The sequence below is a fragment of the Oncorhynchus clarkii genome, chromosome 12 (assembly GCF_045791955.1).
Source record: "Oncorhynchus clarkii lewisi isolate Uvic-CL-2024 chromosome 12, UVic_Ocla_1.0, whole genome shotgun sequence".
Classification (NCBI taxonomy): Eukaryota; Metazoa; Chordata; class Actinopteri; order Salmoniformes; family Salmonidae; genus Oncorhynchus; species Oncorhynchus clarkii.
The window spans coordinates 39,298,312-39,309,426 of NC_092158.1; the positions used below are offsets into that span (position 1 = coordinate 39,298,312).

The 11,115-nt window shown below is 40.0% G+C and overlaps 1 protein-coding gene across 2 annotated transcripts; it reads right to left on the minus strand.

Annotated features, from left to right (window-relative positions):
* Positions 1–1,507: 1,507 nt before the first annotated feature.
* LOC139423172 (protein C-ets-2-like) lies at positions 1,508–10,815 on the minus strand. Of its 2 annotated transcripts, none has more exons than XM_071174884.1 (10): positions 10,549–10,815; positions 9,660–9,729; positions 8,103–8,223; positions 7,295–7,414; positions 6,751–6,951; positions 6,455–6,529; positions 6,060–6,263; positions 5,583–5,852; positions 5,297–5,415; positions 1,508–5,128 (listed from the first exon to the last, which is right to left on the minus strand). In XM_071174884.1, the coding sequence occupies exons 2-10, from the start codon at positions 9,720–9,722 to the stop codon at positions 4,913–4,915; spliced, it is 1,389 nt and encodes a 462-aa protein (XP_071030985.1). In that variant the 5' UTR covers positions 9,723–9,729; positions 10,549–10,815; the 3' UTR covers positions 1,508–4,912. The 2 variants fall into 2 exon arrangements, with proteins under 2 accessions (XP_071030985.1, XP_071030986.1); XM_071174885.1 differs by having other exon boundaries at positions 1,805–5,128; positions 10,545–10,780.
* Between the last annotated feature and the right edge of the window lie 300 nt (positions 10,816–11,115).

An 11,115-nucleotide genomic window follows, 5' to 3' on the forward strand; every position in this document is an offset into this window, starting at 1 on the left:
CCGCAGGTTAGGTTACTGCTACCAGTAGATGTGTTTATTTTTCATCAGCAGTATTAGTCAGCTATCTTCTACCAATATTATTTGTCAGACCATAATAGGAGGGAAAGTTTGGGAAAATGTTGAGAAAAATAGTATTGTAATTCATGTGGCATGTATTCTGTTAACAAGACCAAAATCATAAGAGGTATGATAATTCAAGCCAATGTACATTTATTTACTGACCTTCACGATTGTTTCCACTGTATGGTTTCTGAAATGGCCTTTAAATGTAACATTATTTCTGAGTTTGTGAATGTATGAGAAGTGAGCCAAGGGCAATCTTAGTGTACTTAGTGTACAGACAATTTGGAGCTGGATCAACTATGTATGTGTTAGGCAATGGCATTTGCATTTAGGGACATGCCTATAATGTTCATGAGATCACACCAACTTGTGGTTTGTGTATTCCAAAGTTGAGCAATAGAGGTTATTAAATACACACATAACTCATTGTTCTCATAGCATTGACAGTAAACCATGCCCACACACACACACACACACACACACACACACACACACACACACACACACACACACACACACACACACACACACACACACACACTTTATTGCAGAGGCTGTACTGTGGTTGATGTTGACACACACACACACACTCACTCTCACACACATGCACGCTTTATTGTGCATGCAGATGTTGGCAGTTAGCCTTTGAGTTGTGTAGGTGAATACCCATGACTAGGAATAGGCCTTGTGTAGGCACAGCTGTAGGAGGCTAGCTGGACTGTGTGTGTAGAGTGTTAAACTGGTTGTGTGCAGAGCCGGGACCTGGGGGCTGTCTAGACATGATATCAGATATGTGAGAGGTCTCCCTACATGCTCTCACAAGAAAAGAGGCACCACATCTCACTTGCATGTTCTCTCACTTATAGGATGGGGGGTAAGTGATGTGTGAAGATGTCAGGGAAGGTGGTAGTCTTTTCCAGAGTTTCTGATTGAATGTAACTAGAGCTTCACATTATTATTTCACATTTCAAGTAGTGAACATGGGAACTTCCCCTTCTTCAACCAAGGAGTGTACTAGCTACCTACAATTTGTTTTAATACTTTGAGTAATTGCATTTTAATCTTTGAATATCACATTCAAATTAAACTTCTGGACTTGAGCAGTGTTAGTATGCATGCGTCTGTGTAATAAACTATCTTAGTAAATTAAATTGGAATGCATTCATTTTACGTGGGAGTTTTTGCATGGAGCAATCCTCTCAGATATGATGTAAAACGGGGTAGTGTGCATTGACACTAAACAAAGACAAAACTTGTACTTTGGCAAGTTCACTAAACTTCACTTTACTTCACTAAACTTCACTTCACTAAACTTTACTTCACTAAACTTCACTTCACTAAACTTCACTTCACTAAACTTCACTTCACTACTTCTTGGTGACAGATTGTTATCCTATGAGGCTTAAGAAAATGTTATTTGAATCAACTCAAACACATTTTGGTATTTTATTATTATTGTTTTTGTACCTTTATTTAACTAGGCAAGTCAGTTAAGAACAAATTCTTATTTTCAATGATGGCCTAGAAACAGTGGGTTAACTGCCTGTTCAGGGGCAGAAAGACAGATTTGTACCTTGTCAGCTCAGGGATCTGAACTTACAACCTTCCGGTTACTAGTCCAACGCTCTAACCACTAGGCTACCCTGCCACCGGCACTTAACTAAGTGTTCTTTCAAAACTTGGCCAATATAATTATCTACTACTCACTATAATTAAATATCAACTGTCAATAAAAGCGTCATAAAAAAATTAAGCTTTTATTAAAATGTCATAAAGCCATTTTCCATTTGAAAATCACGGAAAGGCTGACAATGTAATTTAACTAAAGTAATTATGATTAATAAGTTACACGGGTATATGGCATGCCGATGACATGCACGGCTTAAGTTACAGCAAACAGCACAGCATGTCGCACTGCCAATGATATATTCAGAGCACAGACGTTGTAACAAGACTGAAATTCGATTAGAACATTTTGTTTTACAATAACCCTGTTGCTTCACATGTCTATTCAAAATGTTAATAATTCAACAACAGAGTTCTCAAATTGATCTTAATTTTTCATTGTGTTATACAATATCAATCAATAGAAGAAGAGGTCGAAAATTATTCAGAAATAACATTGCGCACATGCCAAAATTTACTCCATCTTTGTGTGTCCGTCATCAGTACAACAACTTGAAAAAGGCTGCCTTATTATCTTCAGTGAATATACAGTGAATATGAATTGTATTACAAGTACAGTAGTCTAATGTTGTTAAATATAAAAACAAAATACAAATATAGTTTAGAATAAACCATATAGAGGGCCTTCAGAAAGTATTCACACCCCAGTGTGTGGTGAAAGTAGACTAAACCAGTTTTTCCTCTAGAATTTTGCCTGTGCTTAGCTCCATTTTGTTTCTTTATGTTTGAGTATTTGTATTCTGTACTGGCTTTCTTCTTTTCACTCTGTCAATTACGTTAGTATTGTGGAGTAACTACAATGTTGTTGATCCATCCTCAGTTTTCTCCGATCACAGCCATTAAACTCTGTAACTGTTTTAAAGTCACCATTGGCCTCATTGTGAAATTCCTAAGCAGTTTCCTTCTACTCTGGCAACTGAGTTAGGAAGGATGCCTGTATCTTTGTAGTGACTGGGTGTATTGATAAACCATTCAATATGTAATTAATAACTTCACCATGCTCTGCTTTTTTACCGATCTACAAATAGGTAGAGGTATTCATTAAAAAACTGTGTTAAACATTATTATTGCACACAGAGTTAGTCCATGCAACTTATTATGTGACTTGGTAAGAACATTTTTAATCCTAAACTTATTTAGACTTGTAATAACAAAGGGGTTGAATACTTATTGACTCAAGACATTTCAGATTTGACATTTTTATTCATTTGTAAATGTTTTGAAAAAACATCATTCCACTTTGACAATATGGGGTATTGGGTGTAGGCCAGTGACAAAGAAAACTCAATGTTATCCATTTTAAATTCAGGCTATAACAACAAAATGTGGAAAAAGTCAAGGGGTGTGAATACTTTGAAGGCAGTGTACATGTCGCTTTGGCCACAGAAAAAGAAATAAACAATAATCGAGGCACAAACAGATCCCTTGATAGACATACAACAAAACATAATTACGATAGCTGCTACACCATTACATTCAACCTTATATGCATATTCATAGAATATTTATTTAACCTTTATTTAACTAGGCAAGTCAGTTAAGAACAAATTCTAATTTACAATGACGACCTACCCCGGCCAAACCCAGATGACGCTGGGCCAATTGTGCGCCACCCTATGGGACCCAAATAACAATTGTCCTTTTCGATAGAGTTAAAATACAGTAACCACAATGACTGGTATTCCAGTTGAGCTGCAAGCTGGTCAGCAGGACAATGCATTACGAAGCACAACAGTAAAGGCAATCTTAGCTATTCCATAAAATCAAGAAAAAAATACATTCTCCATCAAAACTCCAGGCACCATTTTTCATCTACCTATCAATTTTGAGATTTGTTGCTATTTTGGTCCATTAATATTTTCAAAAAGTAAACATAAAATGTAAAAATCTTGATGAAAATGTGTATTTTCTTTAGTTTCTCATCAACATTTGAATGAATTTCAACCACTTTAAAATGGACATACAGCAATCATTTCAAAGCTCACTACATTAAATTAAACATGATTTAAAATCACATTTCATAGAGAATGTTACAAACTGGACTATATTTAGTTAGTAACTTACTCTGAAGAGATAGTGATTGTGTCTAAATAGGCATTTGCATTTGGTAGTCTAAATTCACTGTACTTGTCTTTAGCTGCCATTTTTCCTCTGGGCAAGTCAGACTCTTCCCACACACCAGCTTCAGAAGCATCTGCATTTACCAAATTTTGTTTGGTTATCCTTAGATATATTCTCCAGACTTGCCCAGAGGGAATTGTTGATATGTTGTCAATTTTGTATTTTCGATAAAAAATAAATCAGAAAATGCACCAAATGGATGTCTTCAGTATTTTACAGATAGAAAGATTTTTTTAAAGTATTTATCTACAACCTGCTCTGGACAAGTCCGGTCCTGGAGTGTCTTAACAAAAGGAAACCAAAATATTTAAACTGACTTTATCCAGTGTCCAGAAAAATGGATTTGCGCGATATGGAAATATGAGATATATGAGATATTGCCTCGTTTGTATAATTTAATAAAATATTTCGGAATAATTGTAATACAAAAAAGGATTACATGTGTCTACATTCAACTGGTAAAAGTTGATTGTGAAAACTACGCCATGAGGGTGTGGTGCCTAACCTTATGGTGCTGGAGCCGCCACCTCAAAAGCATTCTCACTTGGTAACCCCAAGATCATTCACAGTATGTAAAAATGTCCACTATTCAGACTCTGTAAACACCACACTTGCTGAGTATCAGGCTTGAATTAAAAAATCTGCTATCTTACATTGATCGCAATTATCATCTGTGCAATCGACAGCTTTCCACTTTGCAGATGGATACAGAGCTGATCCATTACAATTTGCAGAACAACACTTTCACCCAGAGGGAACGCTTGATTTAAATACTGGCACCCCTCTCAACCAAAAGCTTGCACAACAATGCACATTGATGGCACAAGAGCCAAGACAGGAGCGGCTGCTCCAAATTAGAGATGTTCGCTGCCTGTCCACCAGTGTAGCGACTGTCAGTGCACATCACTCAGTGCCACCTGTTTAATGACCAGAAATGACCTTCAGGTGGCCTGTACCATCAGCAACTTTTGCTAGGTTGGGGTAGTGAAGCCCCATTGACTCCATCTCCAACCCCTTCCCTTTCGATAAAACGGCAATTGATTCAATCCTCAGTGTCAGGCTGGACCCCCAGCATAATGTGGAGCTCTTCGGCCGAGTAGCCCAGAAGGTTCTGCAGGTCGCAGACGAAGCGGTAGACGTAGCGTTTGCCCGATGTCTTGTGGATTATGTTCTTGTCGTAATAGTATCGCAGGCCACGGCTCAGCTTCTCGTAATTCATCTTGGGTTTGTTCTTCCTGCGTCCCCAGCGTCTAGCCACCTGGGGGAGAGAGAGAATGATAAACACCAATGGAAAACAGAACCGTTTACTTCATATTGATGTCCTCTGATAGCTCGTGTTGAATACTTTTCTGGTCCTGTAAACCCTTTTGGCCATATCCTCCACAACCTGATATACACATATTGTATGAGGACAATTGACACTCACCTCATCTGGGTCGGTGAGTTTGAACTCCCAGCCGTCTCCGGTCCAGCTGATGATGGCCTGACAACTCTTATCAGTCAGGAGCTCCAGCAGGAACTGCCACAGCTGGATAGGACCACTTCCTGTTGAGAGGAAAAAAGAGGCAGAGGAGTCAGAAGGCGATCAAAAGGCATCGTTTGCTTATACTCAACTGCAGTGTACTGTTTTGAACTGGGGTTGACAGAAAGATGGATAGTATTCCATACAAGATGAGATGTGTTTGATTGTGTCACCGGGTTCATGAACTCACCAGTAAAGCCAGCCAGCACTGCAGCAGCTATGACAGGCTTTCCCAATTCCACAGGCTCGTTCCTCTCCTGGACGTAGTCCTTGAAGGACAGGCCCTGCTTCTCCAGACTCAGTGGGCTGCTGTTGTACTCGTCCTCAAAGCTGTCGTGGGACGGCACCCTCTGGTTGTCCGCCAGGGAGGATTGGCTGCCCCAGGAGTGCAGCATGGACTCTGGCCCCTCGATGCTATCCACACTCTCCAATGAACACAAACTCTGGTCCTGGGACAAGACTGTGGGTAAACAAAAAAGAAGAATGTTTAGTTCACCTGAAACTGGATTAGGTTTAGGAACTATCACTGAAACCAAACACCTTTTAGGAATCGCTTACGTGTTGCCTTGTTTTTTAAGTTTTTTTCTCTAATGTGACTTTGATCGAAAATGAACACTAATTAACATTGATCAATAGTTTCTAGTCAACAGTGGGTTTGCCTACTCACAGGCTTTGGAGAGCTGCCCTGTGCCTGGGTTGCTCCTGACGTAGCTGACGTTGACCGTGCTCAGCTGGGGCTTGGAGAACATGGAGAACTCCTGATCTGGAGTCAGCAGGGCGGTCTTGTCTGAGGTCTCAAACAGCTCTCTAAGCAGACTGTCGTTGTTGTCAGGCACCTGCAGGGCACACTGGGTCTCCTCCAGACTAAAGCCTGCAGAAAGAAGAGAAGAACAAACAAACACCCACTTAGCTCATCTCATCACATCTACCTCAGAGACATCTCTGGACAGCTTAAGGCTTCTGTTGTTCAAATGAAGCTGAAGCCAAACTGTTTTGTCTATCTGATGTTTAATTAGATTTGAAGCCTCTGGAGGTTAGTTTGATTTTCTAATGGACACTCACCGCTAGAGCTCATCCAGTTAGTTACGGAGGGCACAACACTGCTGAGGCTTATGGATTCTTCTTTCTCTTGACACTCTGGAAGAAAACAATGGAGGACAAAAGTCAGGAACCATCAGAAATACTGTTATTTGATTTTAGCGTGTATCTTTAAGCCAAAGGGTACAGTAATTCCACAGGACAAAAAAAACATTTCCACCCTAATATAACATTTTGATAGGTGTCAGAAACCTACTCTTTCCGCCATCTGCCTTCCACACAAACACCATCTGACTAAAACGTTCCAACGCCATTGTTACCTTTCATCATCTGGTCCAGGTGCTCCCACAGAATGTCGCCCACAAAGTCTGGAGCCAGGTCCAGGAAGCTCTCCTTACCCAGGTCATACAGCTCCTGGCCGTTCATGTCAAACTTAAAGAAATGGACGTTGGCCAGGCTGAACTCACTGGCCGCCCAGTGCAGCCACTGCATCACATGCTGCTTGGTCCACTTACGAGGGTCTGTGAAAGAGAGAAAGTAAAAAGATATAAGGCTTAATATAATTTCAAATTACTAAAAATTTCAAGCACAATTCCATGGACACCTCACCAAAATACACCAGTCTTCATCTTGATTTGACTTAACTAGGCTTACTTTTTAATGATTAAAGAAAACTCGAAAATGAGCCGAAAATGTCTTTGACCTCCAATCCAAATTGGGTAGAAAATTAGCAGGAAATACAGCAAGGAAACAAGCACAATGTTAACTTAATATCATCCTTGTAATTAAAAAAAAAAAGAATGGAAATTAAGAAAAGGGGAGGACGATAAGTGATAGAATGAGCAGGTGTAGAAGGTGACTCACTGTTGGAGATGCCATAGCAACGTTGGACCTTGGAGAAGCCACTGAAACTGTCCTTCAGGGCCTGACTCATCACTGCCTTACTGCAAGGGGTCAACAGGGGAACAGAGCAGGGGCCCATGTCTGGAGAGAAAAAACAAATGTTTGCTTACTCTATGAATCAACCATTCTAGACCTTTCTTGTGTCATAACATAGTTTAATGTTTCCACAGCACCTGCACCCCTCCTCAACCCAACCCAACCCCCCCAAAATAATAAATAATATATATATATTTTTTTGTGAACTAACACTCACACTTGACTTTGCTACTTTATTGAGGAAAAATATATTTACTATGACTGTGATATGTGGTTGTTCCACCTAGCTATCTTAAGATCAATGTACTAACTGAGTTGGTCTGGATAAGAGTGTCTGCCAAAAGCCCCAAAATAAATGTTAAACCATATATATTTAAATAGTGTTCAGGTATACTAAAATGGCTAACTGCCATGGACCTGGATGGGAGTTTCACTTACAATGTTTGGGTTCTGGATAATTGTTAATCAAAAACTATGTAACCACAAATCAACACTTGTTTTTCTGTTAATCATTAATTAAAAATCATTTGTATGCCAGCAATCAGTTGATCTACATTGTTAACTTTGTGACATAATGTCTGGCGAATAACTGACTAATAGAGTTGTGAAGAGTTTGGTCTGACTTTGGGCTAGGGTGATTAGTTGGTATAGGTGTTATTAAAGTGACTGGTGTAAAGTAGAGGGCTCTCTCTAGTGATGTGACACTCGTTCGTAGGGTGTGGTGGTGGCATACCATGTGAGAAACAGCTGAGGCCAGAGGGCACCTCCTGAAGAGACTGGTCATCGTCTGAGGGGAGGAAGTATCCAGAGAACAGAGACATGGGATCTTCAAACAGGTCAAAGGCTGCCTGCCGCTGTAGAGGACAAACACATAGGAAAACAACACACTGTTAGTTAATAAAGAAAGACACAAATTGTTTTCTTTGGCCTGATAATTTGAGAAAGCCCCATACTACTGTATGTCTACATAATTGGATAAATTAGGTGAGACAAGTATAGCCCTGTCCTGATGACCAACAGCTGATCACCCATAGATGCTGTGAATCATTTAGGAAAAACTTAATTCACTTCTTCAAACAGAGTCTTATAAGATAACAGGGCAGGCAAAAGCAAAGAGAGAAAAAATGCTTTATGTGGGCACTCCCTTTCAGCAGAACCATTCTGTCATCATTAGTCAAACACATCAGGCTTTTCATATTCTCCCAGCCAGGCTGGACGACCATATATGGTGTTCCTGTTCCGTAGCGTAGCAGACCTAGAATCTTCCCTTGAGGCAGCTGGCATCCGTTCAGCTCTGAGCAGTTCAGCTCTGAGGGTTCACACAAACAGCGTGGGCGGCTGCTTTGTGAGAAGAAAACAAACTCCACCCACTCCTCCCCCTCCATCAGCCTCTCTCTCTTTTCCCTCTCTCTCATCCCCTCTTCAAATCAGGTTAGGGAAACCAGACTCTTCTTCACAATTTGATTAGCTAAGATGGAGCCCTTTTGAGACGAGCTCACTGTTTGAATCTACACTGTACCCATCTCAGCATTAGCCCTTTACAGATGCAGATGAGACTTCTAATGACGTTATACTACCAAGCCGCACATGAAACCTTAACAAATCACTAGGGCATTGATAGTAGTGATGTACGCTAAAGTAGCATAGGTGCGCCTGTAAGTCTAATACTGTAAGGCAGTTATGATTTTTTTATTTAAAAAAATTGAGGGCTAACTCCCCACACTCGAGGTGGAGAAACAAACAACATCTCCTTTGATCCATAAAGTGTTTAATGATTCATCTATTCGTCCTTAGAAAAGGTAGGCTGGCACAAACAGGGCCCTCAAGGTCCCGAGAGCCTTTTTTCTTCCTAGTTGCCAAGGGGACTAATTACTTTTGTGGCAGTAGAGAAGGTGGAAAAGACAGAGACTCTCGTCCATCAGCTCCCCAATTATCCTCACGATTAATATGTTTGGCTTTATCATCTTTCCTTTCATCTCTTCTCTTCTCTTATGGAGAAGGAGAATAGCAGCCCCGAGTGTGCTGCACCACATGCAGGATTTGAAAATAAATCTCTGCTGACATTTGATCTTTGGAAATGTGCATTCTTAACTAAGTAGCCTCGAGTAAAGGGTGGTCCAACTCCAGTCCTTGAGAGCAATTTGGTGTGCAGGCTTTTGATCCAGCCTTGCATTATCAGTTGTGATACAGTAGTCCTATATGTACTACACACAACCATCTCCAGCATTACAATGTATGCAATTGTCCTACTCATCTACTGTATTAGTGGCACAGCCTTGTGAAGTCTCACCTTGAGGCTGGAGCGGTAGCTAGTCGACAGGGGGGCCACTTGGTCCATGCTGAGGTCACACATCAGGAATCTATAGGTCAATTCAACAGAAAAACTTTATGAGTAACACTAATACACATAAGTGATGACATCACACTGGATGGAAATTAGTATCATATCTTTCTCTGATGTTTGTAGTACATTTTACTACAATGATATTTAATTCTATGCAGCCTATAGATGAACTGTTCTCCTAAACAACTGCAACAACTACATATTATATTACAATGTCTTATTATATACCGAGCACATAATGGCTTAATATAGCCTGAATTGCTAGACTATTAAATGACAATACATAATATACATAAAGCCTGCACATTGAATTCAAAAGTCTAATGGACATTGACACACTTATTCAAAGCAACCTGAACATATTGATATGGCTAGCTTGGGGAATTACTTACACATGTAAAAAAAATAATAATATCTACAATTTCACACACACCATAATTTCCATGACATCACAAATTGCTGAGACAGAAAAAGCGCATAATTGTCTCATCGGTCAAAAATGTAATGTTTCTCCGAAATGACTCGGCCCCTCGTCATAGTGCACCGTGGTTCCTCATATTAGATTAGCGGCCGCAAATTCAAGTGTTTCCATTGACATATTCAATCATTCGTAAAGATTAATATCAGTGTTAAATTAATAATTACCCCAACATAAACCATGGAATGGATGTATCTTTGCGAATTCCACCCCCAAAAATGTTTTCGAAAATATTATGCAGAACAAAAACAAACTATTAACGAAAGCGGTATTGAGTCAAATGCCACATTGACAGATTGTCTGGGAATATATCAAAGAACGGGGGAAGATAAACAAATAAGGGAACAACCTACCTACCTGTTGAATTGATCGGCGGCTTCTTAACACAGCAACAGTGTAAATTACAATCCTTTTCGATATGGAAAAATTATCCTATTCAATATTGTATGTTCACAAGCCTTTTGTAGCCTACTTTCCAGATACAGTGACCAGTGTAAAATGCAATCAAAACAATGCAGTCTTGTTTGTTCGTGTGTGTGTGTGTGTGTGGCGAGTGTATCCAGTCAACGAGGAAGTGCAGCTCTTTTTGCTGTTGCTCATAGCGCGCTGTGTTGCACATTCAGTGGGAGGAGCGAGCAGTAAACAAATGGCCAGTAGCAGTGCGTGGATAAAATCTCTCAAGCCAAGCCAGGAGGGGAAATACTTATAACAAACTGTGTTGTGATAATTGCGTTGTTTGCTATAAAATGTTTCATATGCCTTACCACCGTGATATATGGGCCTAAGACCAAAACAATAAGAAGACACAGTGGCAGAATACATTCAACCATACCTTTGTTTCATCACAAAACCGGAGAGTCCACAGAGCAAATTGCATGTAACAAACAGTTAGATGACCTAACATGGTCAATCAAGTTAATGTTA

Coding starts and splice junctions, on each gene's coding strand:
- LOC139423172 (XM_071174884.1), bottom strand. CDS start 9,722: ATGTGTGACCTCAGCATGGACCAAGTGGCCCCCCTGTCGACTAGCTAC. Junction 5,853..6,059: donor AGGGCAGCTCTCCAAAGCCT/GTGAGTAGGCAA, acceptor GTTTACCCACAG/TCTTGTCCCAGGACCAGAGT. Junction 5,416..5,582: donor AGTGCTGGCTGGCTTTACTG/GTGAGTTCATGA, acceptor TCCTCTCAACAG/GAAGTGGTCCTATCCAGCTG.